The sequence below is a fragment of the Armigeres subalbatus genome, chromosome 3 (genome assembly GCF_024139115.2).
Source record: "Armigeres subalbatus isolate Guangzhou_Male chromosome 3, GZ_Asu_2, whole genome shotgun sequence".
NCBI classification, from domain to species: Eukaryota; Metazoa; Arthropoda; class Insecta; order Diptera; family Culicidae; genus Armigeres; species Armigeres subalbatus.
Window position 1 is genome coordinate 109,624,931 of NC_085141.1, and position 19,945 is coordinate 109,644,875.

Here is a 19,945-nt window from a genome sequence, read left to right on the forward strand (position 1 = left end):
GTATAGAATACAAAGTGAACGTTAAGTTATGGCGTTAAACACAGAACAGTTTAAAACTCCCCGGGTCAAAATGTCTTTTTCCACTTTTGCTTAACAAATTAGTACTAAATCTAGATAAATTTGATCAAATATCACGTAGGTTGAGTGGAAGAAGTATAACATAGAAAACTTGGCAAATAGATATATAAATAAGCACGTCAAGAACGAGCCACTGACAATAATCATATTCTTGAGAAAGTAATACGGATCCTGCCAAGTCAATATATTTAATAGAGAAAATGACTGCTAAGACGAGTTTAGCACTCTCTTAAAAGTGCTAAACTCGTCTTAGACGGTTGAATACATTCCACTAAAAAGAGATTAAAATATTTTTATCTCAGAGAAAACGAAATAGATCAACATAGCATTGATCAGTTCAACCATTTTCAAGAAATGAATAAATAATTATTTTCTGTTAATGCCATTACTTGTTTTCAAGCGATGTTTTGTTAGCTATTTCAATGCGAATAGGACCTTTTAAAGATTACGTAACCAGTTTGGGTCCCGCAGCATGCAGACGGAAACGAAATTTGTTTTATACAAAACTCTGATTCTACCAGTGCACAGTGGTCCAGGTAGCATACAAAGCGGTAATAAGTTGTTCAAGCCGAACATAGCAGAGATAGGAAAAAACTTTGTTCTACAAAGTTGCTCCTAACGGTGAGGGGCTTATTGAGGTTTTCATAAAAATTAGGGTGGGCCACATTAAAAAAAAAATGAAAAATGAAACTTTTTCATTTGCAGAGATACGGCTATACAATGTTCCGCGAAGTTATAGTTCAGCCAGATTCCAAGAATTTTGCTAAAAAAATATTTCTCTAGCTCTTAAATTGACTGATTTAGAGCAATTTTCCCAAGTTTACTTAGGGTGACCCCTAAAAAAACAGTTTTTTTGCTCTAACTTTTTTGTTTCAAATTTCTCAGCAATGTGATGTTCAGACCACTTTTTGTGCTTTGCAGGGCGCAACTTTTCATGGACTTAGCGTTGCCATATCTTATGCGGATCAAAAGTTATTGAGGTTTTTCTTCGAAAAAAACGTTTTCTTCTAACGGCTGTATATATGAATGGCGCAAACATTTTTTCAATCTGTTTTCTCGACCTTATTCCACTACTTTCAGGCTTCATTTCAGGGTGTTTAAATCGAGGGGATAATTGAAAATAACCCCATATTATTGCAATAAAAAATTACCGTTTTTTTTTCATTTCCAAGCACTAATTTGCTATTTTTAAGTGTTTTGCTTCCATGGCTTACTTCGTGATATGACAAACGCCACACCATTTTGTTATAGAGCCTGAGCAGAAGCTAATATCTTGAAAACAGCAGTTCTTATGAACTTGATATGAATAAGAGGTAATATGACAAAAAATAATAACAAAAATTAATATCCAAAATAAATACTTTAGGCATAACATTATCAGATATTTTAATACAAAACGAAAAATAATTTTGTTTTGCCTTTGATATTGTAATAACAACATATGTTATGCCTTGAATATTTTGTATATTACTTTTTGTTATTTCGTATCTTATACATCTGAGTAATTCTCACTGAGACCGGGCCACTATTTGCACGAGGTCTTTGAAAATGCCCAAATTTATGTTCATTCGAATGCTTTCGGCGAGTTTTTAGGGATCAGAGTTAAATTTTTCAGAAAAATTGACCCCTCGTTAGTTATGGACAAAATAATTTTTATGGACCCTTCGATTTTTGTCGATAAATTCTCGATTCACCAAAACTGTCATAACTTCAACATTTCTCAACCGATCTTAGGGATCAGCATATCGTTGGAAAGAGGAAGAGTGTATCCTCAATTTGCAATAATAACAAAGGGGCAGCCATATTTGAATTGGCTTGGATTTGGAGTTGCGAGCAGTTGCGAAACTAGAAAAGGTGTGTGGCGCAAACGCATGAATCATGAGCTGTATCAAGTATACAAAGAAGAAAATATTGTGAATCGTATAGAATACGGCAGACTTCAGTGGGCTGGTCACTTAGCGCGAATGTTGGAAGAAAGAATAGCGAAAACAATATCAACAGAGAACCAGATAGGGGCCGGCGACTTCGTGGAAGGCCACAAACACGCTGGTAGCACGCGGTGGAATCGGGCCTGGGGACCCTGAACGTTCGGGGAAACTGGAGGAACATCGCCCAATACCGACGATTATGGAACTCTACAATACGCCAGGCATAGGTGTATCGACGCTGTAGCCAACCAGATATCCAGATAGGTAACAGCTTTCATTTATTACGTAACACCAAATGTACGGTTTTTAAACAACTCTGTTACGCATTTATTCAAACCAGTCGTAGTATGTATTGATAAAAAGCATAATTTTCTAAAATCATTCCAAAAATGTTCTATTGGTCACAGTAAAAACGACCTTCTTGGCTGAACCCAAACTTCGTATTTTTAACACACTGATTATTATTCTCCCGATTTTCCAGTTTCGCTGGTCACCTTGATTATTACGTTGGTAAACATAATGCCTATCAAAAGATACATATTATGTTCACATAAAATACAGCATGGCTCATTAAATTCACAATTTTCAGCCTGCTCGTACAAATGTTGACACCAATGAATAGACAAACAAAATCCCACTCAACGATTCAACTACACCACATTACATTGCTGCGAGCGCGAGGTTTTTTTTTTCAATTTTGAATAAAGTAAACGAACTGTGGTTGTCGCGCGCGACCAATTAACAAATCGATTGCATGTTTCATTTACATCATTGATCAAGGTTCATTAAAAAAGCATAATCAAATGTGTTTGCCTGAGTACCCACAACGGACCACTTGTTTTTGTTTACCTGCCGATTGAAATTTTAATCAAAATGCTGCTCTGAAGTATGGCAGATTTAATTGAATCAAGCCGGCATCGTTCAACTATGACTATATTGTTGTTTGTGGTGACAAACATGAGGTGTGCATTGGAAGTGTTGAAATGAGATATTTTGCACTTTATCATACACACTTCACATCAACTTTTCGAACCACATCTTAATGTTTGCACAAGGTGCGAAATAATTAAGAAGTGTTCACAAATTGAGCTGTCAGTAGGAACATGCGAATCCCATCCCACACCCACCTGTTATTTGCTCTGATTATGATTAATAGATCTTTCAACCTGGACATGAGGTGCGAGCAGTCTGTGGAGAACGATGGCAAAGGCTAATAATCTCTGCACCATAACCACTTAATTATAGCTCGACTGACTGTTGAACCGAGTAAGCATCTTGAACAAAGATTTCACCGTCGGAGATTTAGCCGGATGAAATTATTTTGCAACAATTACTCGACCATAATCTCCACCGTCATTTCGCTGAACTAAAAGGTACTCCACCGTTGCGTTGGTATACGGGAAAACCACCATCTGGTGCACTTGCTTAGTAAACCGAACCAACCAACTCATCTGGCGGTATGCCGACGAACCCTTCCATTCTAGTGCTCCTTATGGATGGTATGGAGCGTTAAGCGGTCACTGAGCTGCGCTACATCGTGTACAACACATCTCATATCGAGCAGCACGCAAAGATAATGAAATAATTTTTGAGTTTAGTTTAGACTGGTTGAACGGATTGAACTGATGATTAAACACGTGCACCAACAAATTTTCAAAATTTCGCAAGTAGTGTCGGAATAAAAATATGAACATACATTATCATACTTGGCCTTAATTAATTCGATTGCAACAGGTTGTATTAGACGGAAAAACAAATCAGTGTAATATTCATCAAAACATGTACACGCAAAAAAAGCAAAAAAAAACGCGATTAATGTCATGGATTCCGGAACACCAGTCACGTTTTTCAGAACGTTCAGAAAACATGACTGTAGTTCCCGAAATGCTTTTTTTGCGTGTACGAAAGCTGTTCCCACCTCCATCTCATATAGTCATCCCATCGCAAAAAAAAATTCAAAATATTAAAAAAATACATCGAACTTTTATTTAAATTTTCATGACTTGAAATCAACCTCAAATGATTAAACTTTTCAAACAATAAGTTAATGTCAATATTTTATGGATCAGTCTACGGAAGGGTGAGATTTCAACACACGACATGGGAGCACTCTCTTCACGATACGACGAAGAGTTGCTCTGTCACGGTCATAACCTTTCCTGGTGAGAGTAACACATGTTCTGACCTGTATTACCCACGTGGGCTTCTTGTTTCAGTACGGGAAGGCCATTACAGTACACGGCAATGTCCCCCCGGAAAGTAGTGCTGTTTCGAAGCTGTGGAAGTTGTTAATTACCAATGTTTCCACCACCCCTAGGGACACACCCGGTACATGAGATTAGTAAACCTCTTGCGCTCTTATCCTACAGTCTAATGTCTGTGGAAGAAGAAAAGGACGACACTCGACTCCAGTTTGTGTCTAATGGCCAATGTACCGTAAAAGGTTACCGACGCGTTCGTGGAACTTGTTGAACTTTTAGCTTTTAACACGGTGCTAGAATTACCGCGCGCCAATAGAGCACACTGATTGAGAACAATTTCATGTCAAAAGTTACCCCCGTTCGGCGTCTGGCCAACAACAACAAAAACGCACAATATAGCACAGCTACCCAGCTTGTTAGCCACTTGTCGACGGTACGGCGGTTCGCGTAGAGTCGATTGAGAAATCCCACGGTCAGTGTAAACTGCAAAATTTGAGCTGGTTCGAGTTGCAAATTGCTGTTATGAATAGTTGACGTCTAATTAGCACGTGATTTAAACTTTTTCCCAGGTGTTGATGCTATTCGTGCACACAGTTCTTGTGTATATCTTCGCTCGTGGTAATGGTGAACGTGTGAATAAAATGTCATTTGAATGCTAATTTACGATGAGCAAGAAATCGAAAGTTGAATATGGGGAATAGCTTGAAGTATGGGGAATAGCTTGAAGTGTTCTCTAATAGGTTAAGTAATATTTTGATGATTTGAGTTGACATTAGGGCGCATGAAGTTGGAAGAGTGAATTCTCGTCGCAGTTTTCACCTCAATTAAAAAATCAGGGTGTCCATTCAAAATCGATTTTCAGATTCCCGGTTGGAGGAAATGATACTAAAATATCATAACAGCGGATCTAAACAAGAAATTAGCTAATTTTTATGTTTTATTTTATTAGAGGGGGACTAGGGAGCTCTTAGACCCGTTCAGTATGAATCAATCCCAGTTTTGTCACATGCGGAATCGAATGAATTGAATTCCACAATAATTTCTTTAACCTTTCCGTCCCCAACGTCTGTTTTTAAGAGCTTTCAAAAATCTAAACTGCTGTTAAAATCGCATTTCTTGACCGATTCTTTCGCAACAAGTTGCATTCCATCCGGATGGATCCCAATTTTTGATTTATACTAGTTTCGAGGCTATCCACAGTATGGTTCCAGAATTATTCCAGATTCCGTTGGGGTCAGTTGTCCCCGGAATAAGTGGCCATTTACAATTTTAAGTCAAAACAGGTCGTGCGACACCTCAAACTTCATGATTTCACAAAGCAGTTATGGGAATGATATTTTTGGGGTTCATGGCCCACTCGGACTCAATCTGGCCACATCTGTCGTAATCCGGGGACCTACGGAATGGCCATTTTCTAAATTGATTCAGAATAGGTCGTGCGACACCTCAAACTTCATGATTTTATAAAGCAATGATGCGAATGATATTTTTAGGGTTCCTGACCCACTCGGATACAATCCGACCACAACGGTCACAATCCGGAGACCAACGGAATGGCCATTTTCTAAATTGATTCAAAATAGGTCGTGCGACACCTCAAACTTCATGATTTTCCAAGCAATTATGGGAATGATATTTTTAGGGTTCCTGGCCCACTCGGATCCATTCCGGTCACAATCCGGAGGACCTACGGAATGGCCATTTTCTAAATTGATTCAAAATAGGTCGTGCGACACCTCAAACTTCATGATTTTCCAAGCAATGATGGGAATGATATTTTTAGGGTTCCTGGCCTACTCGGATTCAATCCGGCCACATCGGTCCCAATCCGGGGACCAACGGAATGGTCATTTTCTAAATTGATTCAAAATAGGTCGTGCGACACCTCAAACTTCAAGATTTTACAAAGCAATGTTGAGAATGATATTTTTAGGGTTCCTGACCCACACGGATTCAATCCGGCCACATCGGTCACAACCCGGGGACCTACGGAATGGCCATTTTTTAAATTAATTCAAAATAGGTCATGTGACACCTCAAACTTCATGATTTTACAAAGCAATGATGGAAATGATACAAGGGCGTAGCCAGAGTGGGCAGGTTGGGGCAAAACAACTCGAAAAGTTTCGGGCTCAAGAATTCTCCTTGAAATCCTTCTAGAAGCTCCCCTGGGAACTTCTAAATTCCTCCGGAAAGTAATCCACAAATTCCTCTGAAAATCGTTCGAAAATCTTTCTCATGTAATTGTAATTTCTCCTTATCTAGAAACACCTCACTAAATTTGTTTTTTAGGAAATTCATGAGGAAATTCCTTGAAGATTTCTTTTCTTCTCCAATTTTTCCTTCTAGACATTTCTTTGGCTATTCTTCCGAAAAAACCTCCGGCATTTCCTTCAGGAATACATTCGAGAGTTCCTTCAAGAATGCAAACGGAATTTCCTTCCAAAATTCCGCTAGAAGTTTTTTTAGAAATTTAGGACGAAAAATTTAGAAATTTATCACAATTTCACTTGTAAATCGATAAGAAATTCCTTCGGAAATTCTTCTAGGAACTTCTCCGGGCATTCCTTCAGGAACTCTTCCTTTAATTCCTCCAGGATAACTTTCAGGAGTTTTTCCGCTATTCATTTCATTTATTTAGTTAACATCTAAACAGATAACACTGAATCAACAATTTGACGCCAGAATGCACGGTTCGAGGCCGCATCTCTCCATCCTCGGATACGCCCCACGCTCGCCAAGTCGTTTTGCACATGGTCTGCCCATCTCGCTCGCTGCGCTCCACGCCGTCTCGTACCTGCCGGATCGGAAGCGAACACCATCTTTGCAGGGTTGCTGTCCGGCATTCTTGCAACATGTCCTGCCCATCGTACCCGGCAATACCTCCATAAATTTAATAGCGAAATCCTCTAGGATTTCATTCTGAAATTCTTTCCGCTATTACATCAGAATATCCTTCAAGAATTCATCTGAAAATTTCTTCAGAAATTTATCCAGGAATTCGTCCATATATTTCCTCGGAAATTCTTCCAGGTATTTTCCCGGGAATTGCTTCAGGTACTTCTCCAGGAATTTCTCCCGAAATTTTTCCGCGGAATTGTCCTGGAATGCTTTCCGGACTTCACTAGAAATTCACTCCAGAATTTCATTTCGATATTAATTTGAAAGTTCCTCCAAGATATCTTTCAAGAGTTCTTCCAAGTATTTCTTCAGAACTATCTTCGGGAATTCATCCGGTAATTTCTTCAGCATTTCATCAGGGAATTTCTGCAATAATTTCTCCTGGTATTTTTCCGGGAATTCCTTCAGATATTTATCCAGAAATTCCTTCATGAACTTCTCCAAGAATTAGTTCAGGACTTCCTTGTGAGAATTCTTCCGGAAGTGCTTGTGGGACCTCCTCCAGGAGTTTTTCTAAGAGTTCCTCTGGGAATCCCTCCAAGAACTTCACAGGGAAATCCAGGAGGATATATGGCAGGAATTTCACGGGAAATGGAATTTCGGAAGTTCCTCTAGAAATTCAACTCCGGATATTCCAACGACTGTTCCTCTGAAAATTTCTCCGGGTGTTCCAGCAGTAGCTCCTCCGGGAATTCATTAGGGCTTTTTGAAGAGAATTTATCTGCAAAATCCTCCAGAAGTTCCTCGGAGAATTTCTCTGGGAGTTGCTCTGGGATGTCTTTTGAGAACTCTTCCAGGAGTTCCTACTGGAATTCTTACGGAAGTTCATTTGGGAGTTCATCCAAGAGCTCTTGCGAGAGATACTCTAGAAATTCTTTCTGTAATTCTTTAAGAAATTCCTCCAGAAGTTCCACCGGAAGTTCCTCCGAAAAATCCTCTGATAATTTCTCCGGAAATTCCTAAAGAAATTTCTCCAGGAGCTTCTCCGGAAATTACTCCAGCAGTTCCTTCTTAGAGGAACACTCGGGGGAACTGCCGTAGAAACTTCTGGAGGAATGCTCATAGAAACTGCCGGTGGATCTTCCGGAGGAATTCTCGTAGTAACTGCCGAAAGAGCTCCCGTAAGAGCTACCGGAGGAATTTCAGGAGGAACTCCTAGCAGAATTCCTAGAGGGACTCCCAGAGAAACTATTGGAAGAACTTTGGGAGGAATTTCCAGCTGAATTTATGAAGAAGGACTAAATGATTTCCTGAAAAAAGCCTGCGTGATTTCCTGGAAGAGCTACTGGTGGAACTTCCGGAGGCATTCTTGAAATAACTTCCGGAGGAATTTTTGAAAAAACTCCCGGGAGAATTTTCAAATGAACCCCCGAAGGAACTGCCAGTGAAACTACCAGAAGAATGCTCGAAAAAATTCTTGGATAATTCATCTTATACACAAATCTCGTCTAGCTGAAACCTTTCTAGGGGTATGTAGCTGAGCTGGATCATCATCATCAGAGGACCTCCCGGAAATTACCTTCAGGAGCTCCCAGAGAAATTCTCGGTGGAGCTTCTGGAGGATTTTCTATAATAATTCCTGAAGAAGCCTAAATGAATTCCATAAACAAAGCTAGAAGAATTCCCAGATGAAATTCTGGAGAAATTCCCGGAAGAGGAACCCCCGTAGGATCTGCCGATAGAACTACCGGAATAATTCTTGGAGGAAATCCTGCAGGAACTCTTTGAGGAATTGTCGGTGGAATTCCCGGAGGAACTCCAGGAGGAATTTTCAGAAAAACTCCTGGAGGATGTCCCAGTAGAAATCTTGAAGTTTCCACCGGAATTCTATCAGGATTTCTTTGGGAATTAATCTAGGAATTCCTCCGAAAATTCCATTGTTGATTTCATTTACGGTATAATTTCTGTATAAATTTTCGGTGGAATTCCTGGGTCCCTGGATTGTGACCGATGTGGTCGGATTGAATCCGAGTGGGCCAGGAACCCTAAAAATATCATTCTCATCATTGCTTTGTAAAATCATGAAGGTTAAGGTGTCGCACGACCTATTTTGAATCAATTTAGAAAATGCCCATTCCGTAGGTCCCCGGACTGTGACCGATGTGGCCGGATTGAGTCCGAGTGGACCAGCAACCCTAAAAATATCATTCCCATCATTGCTTTGTGAAATTATGAAGTTTGAGGTGTCGCACGACCTATTTTGAATCAATTTAGAAAATGGCCATTCCGTTGGTCCTCTGATTGTGACCGACGTGGCCGGATTGAATCCGAGTGGGCCAGGAACCCTAAAAATATCATTCTCATCATTGCTTTGTGAAATTATGAAGTTTGAGGTGTCGCACGACCTATTTTGAATCAATTTAGAAAATGGCCATTCCGTAGGTCCTCCGGATTGTGACCGGAATGGATTCGAGTGGGCAAGGAACCCTAAAAATATCATTCTCATCATTGCTTTGTAAAATCATGAAGGTTGAGGTGTCGCACGACCTATTTTGAATCAATTTAGAAAATGACCATTCCGTAGGTCCCCGGATTGTGACCGATGTGGCCGGATTGAATCTGAGTGGGCCAGGAACCCTAAAAATATCATTCTCATCATTGCTTTGTGAAATTATGAAGTTTGAGGTGTCGCACGACCTATTTTGAATCAATTTAGAAAATGGCCATTCCGTAGGTCCTCTGATTGTGACCGATGTGGCCGGATTGAATCCGAGTGGGTCAGGAACCCTAAAAATATCATTCCCATAATTGCTTGGAAAATCATGAAGTTTGAGGTGTCGCACGCCCTTTTTTTAATCAATTTTGAAAATGGCCATTCCGTTGGTTTCCGGCTTGTGACCGATGTGGCCGGATTGAAAGTGGGCCAGGAACCCCAAAAATATCATTCCCATCATTGCTTTGTAAAATCATGAAGTTTGAGGTGTCGCACGACCTATTTTGAATCAATTTAGAAAATGGCAATTCCGTAGTTCCCCGGATTGTGACCTATGTGGCCAGATTGAGTCCGAGTGGGCCAGGAACCCAAAAAATATCATTCGCATAATTGCTTTGTAAAATCATGAAGTTTGAGGTGTCGCACGACCTATTTTGAATCAATTTAGAAAATGACCATTCCGTTGGTCCCCGGATTGTGACCGATGTGGCCAGATTGAGTCCGAGTGGGCCAGGAACCCCAAAAATATCATTCGTATCATTGCTTTGTGAAATCATGAAGTTTGAGGTGTCGCACGACCTGTTTTGACTTAAAATTGTAAATGGCCACTTATTGACAACTGACCCCAACGGAATCTGGAATAATTCTGGAACCGTGATGTGGATAGCCTCGAAACTAGTATAAATCAAAAATTGGGATCCATCCGGATGGAATGCAACTTGTTGCGAAAGAATCGGTCAAGAAATGCGGTTTTTACAGCAGTTTGGATTTTTTAAAGCCCTTAAAAACAGACGTTGGGGACGGAAAGGTTAATAAAGACAATCAATCAATTAATTCAAGAAATTCCAATATAACTTTTGATAGAACAGAAAAAGCAGAAGCACAATTTCTTTTTGAAGTGACTTAGGCTTAGATTTTCCTTTCAATTCCTCAAGACAGATCAATCTCAAATAATCTTCTAAAAATAACTCTAGAATCCCTTGGAATTGATTCAGAATTTCATTGATGATGTTCTTTAACCTTCTAGAACCCAAATTTTTATTTAATATTGGCATTACATCCCCACACTGGGACAGTGCCGCCTCGCAGTTTAGTGTTAAGCACTTCCACAGTTATTAACCGCGAAGTTTCTAAGCTAGGTTACCATTTTTGCATTCGTATATTATGAGGCTAGCACGATGATACTTTTATGCCCAGCCCAGGGAAGTCGAGACAATTTCCAATCCGAAAATTGCCTAGACCGGCACCGGGAATCGAACCCAGCCACCCTCTGTCTGTTCTTGCTTTGTAGCCGCGCGTCTTACCGCATTGCTAAAGAGGGCCCCGATCTTACCTAGTGTGTTAAAATTTAGAATTTTGTTTTTCAAGATTGTTGATTAAGCCGATTTTTCACCACAATTAATGTTTCAAAATTTTCATCCAATATTGTAATATTAGAAATTTCAAAGTTATGGAAGTTATTCTTTATTTTCTATGTAAAAAGTTAGAGAAATATTCTGGATTGAAAAAAAAATTCTACCTTTTAGATTTTTCGGTTTCATGAAAAAATCATCTGAAATTATTTATCATAATTTGAAGCTTTTGAAGATATTCATCAATAAGTTCCATTAGAAACTCTTGAGAATGCCTTGGTCTTTGAGTTCCTCGAGAAATTTCCTTATTATTTTCAAGCAACTGATTCAGGCCCCGGATGAAGATCTTTCAATTTATGCTATGATTCAATTGTGTGTGAAGACAAACAGCTCAAAGGAAATAAAATAGATGTTGAAGCAAAATAACCCACCTAATCAAATAATAAAATATCGACATAATTTATAAATAATACTTAACATAGAAAACGATCAAAAAATTTAGATTATTTTGAAAAAAAAGTTCTTGTTTTTAAAAAATTCACATGCACAATGAGATGTCCGTTAAAAATATGTTTGACCTTAGAGGAGGACTATTCGTAGTTCCTTTTAAGCTATCTCTATTATTTTAAGCCTTATAACTCTCAAACTTTCAGAAATGCAATGCAAATTGCAAAGATCGATAATAGAGAATAAATTTCAAATATAACTAACATAGTAATGAATTGTGATAAGTTAGTAACAACTTTAGAAACCATGAAATACTCTGGGAGGTCGCGACCACCTTCCATAAGACTTACACAAGCTGGGGGGTCGCGATCTATGTAAACTATGTTTTATACATTTTTCATCATTTTTTTTTGTTCGGGATGAACCACTGCGTCCATTTCATTGAACTTTTGTAGAATACCCGTGTCATTTGTTTAGTGCATGTCTTTCTGCTCCATTTCTATTGAGAAGAAATGAGGTAGTCGTTTTTTATTCAGATATTTCCTCAAGCTTAATGTAAGGCCTCTTTAGATTAAGGTACCGCTATTTATACCCTTCCAGAAACGGCTTATACCAACTCTCAAAGGCGCGCCCCTCAATCAGTTTCGGCTCAACAATAAGTGGGATAATACTGATTTTGACCATGCATCAGTACTGTAGTTCAAACATATTTTTGCGTCTTCTTATGAGTTCCGGATTCGTTTTTGTACAGAGATCTGATTTCATTGCGTTTGGCATTTCTGAATCTCACCTTTACACAGAGCTCTAATCAGTCAGAGGGTTCAGCAGATCCACCAAATTCGTATCCGCTTCTTTCCTAATTAATCAGCGCTCTGGAGCTTTGAGATTCATGTCATCGGCTTTAAAACCAGCCTAAGATTGAGTTACGTTTTTATAACTTACTCCATTGACTCCATCCAAAAGTGGCAAAAGGTGGGTCATCTAAAAGCAGATTATAGTCGTTCCATACTCTTCCGACCAACACTCATAAGTATTAACAAGAATAGTAAGAACTAGAGCACAGTGTGGTAGATCTTTCTCCGTAATGCACCACGAAAAAAGGTGTCTACCCAGCATTACAGGCTCCGTTAACTGCCTGGCTAATTGTTTCACCCCCCCAGGCCATTCATCCCCTCGGCACGGGTCGCCTGACACCTTGGGATTCGGGGTTAGGGACGTCATATTGTCAGTTTCAGTGTTTAACCGAGCCTGGCGATATGATCGGATTTACACCTTTACGCACTACTTCAGAGTATCCATATCCCAGCGTAACGGGACGGGTGTATCATTATTACCGAAAGGTGAAAAAAATGAGTGACTCACACTATTGCCAGTCATATTATTTTAAAATGATTAATGTTATGAAATGTTATTTAAGGTATTACAAGAAAAAAAAATAGTTCATAATGTTTATGATTTGATCTATAATTCAATTTCCCGATTGGTTTTATGATTTCCCGCCTTTTTTCCGGTCGGGTCCAATTCCCGGTTTATTCCCGCTTTTCCCGACTGGATGGACACCTTGAAAAATGGAGTTGAAGCAATGTTAGGGAAGGGTAAATTAGGGACAAAAGGTCGAAAGGACGAAACGTCGAACGAAAAAAAGCCGAAAGGACAAAAGGTCAAAAAGTCTAACGCAACAAAAGATCGAAAACTAAAAAAAATCCTATAGCCTTTACGTATACTTCATGTACGTTCCTTCTTTCTCCTTTTATTCCTTCTTCCACGTTTCGTTTTCCTTCTTTCTACTTCCTTTCCTTTACTTTTTTTTGTATCCTTAATTTTTCCTCCTTCCTTCTTTCTTCTTCCTTTTTCCTACTTGCTTCTTTCTTTTTCTTCCTTCTTCTTTATTCTTTCTATTTTTTCTTTCTTTTTGATGTGACAATTGAATTGTGACTGCCTTGTTGTTTCCTTACTCGAATGTTCCGACGAGGTGGTGGCCAGTGCTTCCGAATATTTTATTGGCAAAATATGTAAATAAAATGTTTTCTCGTTCATTTATTCCGTTACTCGTAATAAAAGATGTTACGTACTATCAGAATTTTTTTTTTCGCTTGGAATTAGAAAACTTTTATAGTGAAATTGGTAAAAAGTTGTTTAATAATGCTTCAAATCGAAGCATAACCCTTGAGAATCATGCGTACATCATTTGCAGTCTAGCATAAATTCATTTTCCCCAAAAAATCAAAAAACAAACATTTGGATTTTGTCATAAATTTCAATTTAATTACCCAGCAACACGGCCAAGCTAACAACAAGGTGCCCTTTTGAAAATGTGATACCGCCAATCGAAGTAATCGATTGTCCTTTTCACCCAATCAGAAACCGGTACGATTTTGGCAGAAAATCGGTACGATTTTTAATGACTAATTGGCACATCCTATCCTAGATTTCTACTTCCTTCTTCTTATTTCCTTTTTTCTTTGTTTTTCTTCCTTTTTACTTCTTGCTTCTTCCTTATTTCTTATTTTTTGCTTCTTTATTCATTTCTTTTTCCTTCTTCCTTTTTTTTTTCGTTTTTCCTTCTTTCTTATTCCTTCTTCCTTCCTCCCTCTTCAATCTTATTTATTTCTTCTTCTTTTTTCTAAAAACTTCCTTTTTCCCTCTTTATTATTCCTTGTTCCTTCTCTCTTCGTTCTTTCTTCCTACCTCATCCTTCTTCTTATTTCACTTTTTTACTTTTCAACATTTTGTCCTTTCGACCTTTTGTCATAGATTCTTCTGAAAATAATACACTTCAGAATTCAAGATAAATTATCCTGGATAACAAAGGAAAATTGTTAGTCCTACACAGATATAAATCATCGACACTTCATAACTTGCCTACGATTCTGCAGGAAGGGCATCACGCTTCAGTTTTTCATGCAAATCGCGTTTCGAACCATGGACGAATCTCTGGCCCATGAGTTTAGTGAGATTTGACTCGCGCATGAGATTTAACAATTTGAGTTTTTTCCAACACTGATTCAACGTCATGTTGTTCAAATTTTGCTAACATACACAGTTAAATATTCTGAAAATTAGCCACGACGGAAATCCTCACTGAATGTAAAATTTGGTAACAAAATGTGTACCAGATCATAATTTTCAATTTCTGTGATGTAAACGATAAAAATGTTGATATTTCCATTCAATATGACCTAATTTTACATGCGTCTAACGGAAACCTTGTAGTGCGAGAACGTGGCTGTCAAAACAAATCAAAACAAATCCCATGCCATTTCATGCAAACCGCAGCTGGCGCTTATTTTATTCATATAAGCATCAATCAATTTGAAATATTCGGATGTTCGTACAAAGTGGCCATCATAACGCAGCATTTCGTCGTAACTCAATGATTTTCTAACATCCCTTCGAGAAATTTGTGATGTATTCAGCATACTGCGTCTCACACATTCGCGTCTCGAAGAAGTTTCCGTGTCATGTAAATTTAAGTTATCGTTCAGTCTGATGAAGAATAATTAAATCGACAGAACGCTTAACTTGTTACTTTTTGGTCGACTCGCTTTCAAGAAGTTGAAATGCACGAGTGGCTAACGAGATGGCCTCTCACTCTGTGGATTGAAGTTCGATTCCCATGTTGGTCGCATTTTTTTTTTCTATAAAAATATGAACTCGTAAATTACAGCACGTGTAAATTTAAAATAACCTATAACTTCACGTTGCTTAATACGGAGGTCAATTTGTTACATCCACTTGAATGGAAATTTACAGGTTTTGTTCGAACTGTGTATAATAAGCGGATCACTGCGTATTTCACTTTTCACTTAAAAAATGTGTTTTCTATTAGTGCCCGGTCCTATCATAACTATTATCGATTGACAGCAGCAAACGCATTCATTCGATTGACTTTTAGTGCTTTTTGTTTGAAAAACTGCCGTGAATCAATTTATGAGAGAAATTTTTACCACAATTGGCACAAATCTCAATTCGGCTTCAATAATACCTACTATTTTTCCATTTGACAGAATAGAGTCTTTCAATTGAAACGGCATGGAAAACGAAAAGGACAAAAAATGGCTGACTGGATTTACTATTTGGTGTTCGAATAAATGAGATGAAATTTTTCAGCACTGGTACTAATCACATCCTGCAGTATACAAGAGCACAACTATCTTTTATCTTAGACAGGACGGATGCATACTTTGAAACAAAAATTCAAAGAGAGCGCAAATGCATGAAAAGTATCATATCTGGCTTTCCAGACTTGCGGGAATGGGAAAAATAAAAAAAAATCTAATGAGGTCTGTACAAGTTAGGTATAAGTGCGGTTTATAATTGAATGATAAGTCCTTGTTCCAGTCCCGCTCGTTTCCATTTGAAGACAAAAAAAAAACGAGCAGGATGGGAGAAACTTTGAGCGACTACAAACTGTTCATTAAATAGCACTACAATTCTTTATAACATATGATTAGGGCTTAAAAGCCAAACGTAAACAAATCCTTGATTCGACGAATCTGAGTCCATGATGGCTCGTTCACGCAAACTAACGTCACTAGCAAATAGTTGAAGGTTCCTTCATATTTCAGGCATTTATTTTTAGTGAATTCCCATTGTTTAAAATAAACCAGATCGGTTTAATGAACACTAAGGTGGGAGGCGGAAAGAAGAAATAATTCCAGAGTATAAAGCGATGTTGATGTCATAGATATTGTAAGCGCAACGCAAACACTTGTTTTAGAAATTTCCTGGAATGTCAACGTGTTTCTCCAAATCTTATGATGACCGTATCTGAAAAAGCAAAGCTTTTTTTGTACAGTGTTTTGCCCAGAAAGGGCTATGCCTGGCAGGTATTTACTTTCCAAGCGTTTGTTTACCAAATTACTTGGATAATAATAATAAGTTGGACAAATGGAATATAAAAACCCAGATTAATCCACCTAGCGTTGGTGATGCCTTTCTCGCAATTAGTTAAGACACCAACCTTATATGGGGCCTATATGGTTCGGTGTACCATTTTCTTCATAACTTTTAAACGCAATGACCGATCGTTATCAAATTCAATAGTGATCAACAAGGCTTTGTCCTCTGTCGAATAAAACTTGTTGCGAGAAAATCGGTTAAGGATTACTATACGAAAAGTTGTCTAATGTTTTCTTTAGATTTTGTGCACACACATACACACATACATACACACGGACAGACAGAAATGTGCTCAGTTCGTCGAGCTGAGTCGATTGGTAATATAACACTATGGGTCTCAGAGGCTTCTATAAAAAGTGCGTTTTCGGAGTGAAATGATAGCCTTTCGGTACAACTTTGTTGTACGAGAAAGGCAAAAAGTCATTTGCAACACCAAGAAACGTCATTATATTTTAGACATGAAAAACCTTCAAAATAATCCCGAGATCAATAATTTGCATGAATTTGCATTTAAAATGGGTAAATGGATAATATACCTATCACGAGCATGGAAAGGCGTCACATTCCATCCGTTTATTATTCTTCCAATACACCTCTATGTATTTCGAACAAAATTCCATTATAAATGCATGTGCAAACTTTGGGGTCTTTCCCCGTGTGGGTTCAATATAGCTATAACATAGATACATGTCACTCGATTGGAATTAAGTATCGCTTACTGCTGCAGCTCCCCCCGGGGAGCGTAGTATCACGGGGCCAGGGTGTAGAAAATTTAAGGTAAAACTGTCAGGAATACAACATAAAAACAAAAGAAAAGCACTACGCGTTTTCAGCGGCATCTCAACATAGAAACAACTGAAAACTGGGAACTTCTGTAAAAGATTCGTCGATTGTAGGTAGACTGATTATACGAGGTGCACTTGAAAACGCGCCAGTAGGATTCATGATTGGAACCTGAAAAGTGTTCCGTTAAATGATCCGCTTTTGCAGTCGCCCTCGTGTTGCACACAGTAGTTGAATAATGTATGCTCGGAATGTAGGGATCGCGGGGTCGGTCGCCCAGAATGGGAGTATCGCACTGTTCAATTATGCATAAATGAAAACATTACAAAAATGTAAATGTGCATATGACATGACAGACAGGTTAAACTCGTTAGTTCGGCATAGATTGCGGGCGGAGAGGAGAGTGGATGTGCCAAAGTGTGAGTAAAATAAAACAGCGCTCGAAAATGGATTGTCCCGAGTTACATGCTCAGGGACAAGACTGCATATCGCAAATACAATTATTCTATTTAGGTTCGAGAAACATTGCCTAGCGGAAATGGAACGTTTAGCTACTAAGTCAGATCTCTGTCGAACGTAGAGCCTCTAGGGTGAATGAATGGATGCGGTAGAATGGAAGGTGACTGAAATTGCTTAATTGGAATAAATGGATAATCGTCGGCCAGAGCTTTGCACTCGACCCGCAGGGTTTTCAAGGATTTGATAAACAGGGATGAGGAAGGGAACAACCACGTGTTTGGTGTCATGGTTTTTGATGCTCACTGGCGGTACTAACCTGGTAGGGTTGATTTTCGGCACCTTGCTGGGAGGGCGTTAATGGCCTCCGAGGCTGTGATTGCTGCTGGGGGATCAAATTGGCAGGATAAACGCCCCAGGGGGCTGCAACTCCATAGTACTGTGGGACACCGGCCGTGATGAGCGCCCCCATATACGGCGACGGGTCCTGACCCGGATTGATGACGTAGGGCGCCGCCTGTTGCGCCGCATAGGCTGCATTGTGTTGCGCTAGAAACTGTTGCTGTTGTTGGGCCGCCGATAGCGAGAGGGCTGACTGTGGCAGTGGCTGTCCGTTTGGTGCACCCGGGACCGCCGAGTTGGCAGCCGTTAGACCGGGATTGGATCTGAATAGTTGCTATAAATAGAAGGTAACAGGATGGAAATTTGATTAAAATCGTGATCGAACAATAGTGCTTGGACTAAAACGAATAGCTTTGGATTGATTAGACTGACTATAGACTGATGGATGGTAGTATTCAATTCAAATTTAAAAATAAAACATTGATCCGCCTAGCGGTGATTTTGTGTATAATATAATGTAATGAAAAAATCCTGATTAATCCACCTAGCGGAAATGGTGCCTTTCTCATACATAATATTTTTTAATTATAACTTTTAAGCCCATAGGTCGATCCGTTCAATTTTCAATAGTTTGATACGATCAATGGGACGGAATTCTCCGTCGAACGCAACTTGTTGTGAGAAAATTGGTTAAAAATAAGTGACTAGATGAGTGCGTTTTTTTGTGCAAATACCGCACATACATACAAACATACAGACATCACCTCAACTTGTCGAGCTAAATTGATTGGTATATAACATTAGAGGTCTTCAGGCCCTCTATAAAAATATCCTTTTTGGAGTAAACATATAGCATATTTGTACACCTTAGTGTATTGGAAAGACAAAAACACATGAAAGAGGTCAAAATTGCACTTCAGGGAGATAGACTCCATCACAGAAAACAGACGTTCATCCTAATCCGTGCGGTAGTATGCTGAGAATGTTGGTGGAAAAGTGCCGTATTTTACTTATTAGCGCTGGCTTTCATCACGAATTGCCACGACCTGTTGCAAGCTTATTGGATAATGCTTCGTTTCAAAAATAGTGTCTCACATTTTTAACACACACATACAGGCAACACCTCATTTCGTAAGTCGAATGATATAAAACACTATGGGTCTAAAAACCAAAGTTCGGTTTTGGAGTGATCCTTAAGCGTTTATCCCCTTACGTAAACTTGGTGTACAAGAAAGATGAAAAATTTTATTTGGACAATATATTCGTCAAAATTGCAACAAATATACAGTACAAACATAATTCCGTATTTGTCGTAGACAAAGTGAACTTAAATATCACTGGATTCATCGTCCAGTAATATATACTTTAGCTTTCACATTTCTCATTTCCCTAGATGTCTCCAACTCCAACACTGACCCCCACTACGCCCCCTGTAGAGTTTTCTTTAAAAAAATACTGAAATAACATCACACCACTCCAGGGCGCTTTTTCAATCCAGCTCGGACCTGTCATCATTTTCTGTTACAATTTCTGGAGCGAATTGAAATCATTTTCCCAATGGGTTGGATTTCTTCAACATTGAAGCTGTATTCAATTGAGGGAAAAAAAAGTCATTTAAACCATGGGGAGGGGTGGCGGATACTGTTGTTGCTGATTGAAAACATTTCAATTTGCCTTCTCGCTGCTACGCTGCTGCTGCTACAGCTACTACTGATGATTCCTATGCTTATTGCTAATGCAGCCGGTTTGGATTTGTTGTGAAAAACCACAGAAGAGCATTTATTCATTGCAAACGACTATAGGACTGCTCGAAAAGTTTAACGTTGCTCTCTGGGAGAAAATAGAGTATAATAGAGGAAATTGATTATCAACAGACAATGTTGCACTGATGAACGGAATGTT

At 38.9% G+C, this 19,945-nt stretch overlaps 1 protein-coding gene across 6 annotated transcripts in view; it reads right to left on the reverse strand.

Annotated features, from left to right (window-relative positions):
* LOC134225474 (maternal protein pumilio) overlaps positions 1-19,945 on the reverse strand; it is a 432,855-nt gene that overhangs the window by 12,525 nt on the left and 400,385 nt on the right. For all 6 annotated transcript variants that reach the window (XM_062705574.1, XM_062705572.1, XM_062705573.1 and 3 more), the window contains one exon: positions 18,021-18,377. In XM_062705574.1, coding sequence (XP_062561558.1) covers positions 18,021-18,377 — 357 coding nt within the window. The remainder of the gene's footprint in view (positions 1-18,020; positions 18,378-19,945) is intronic.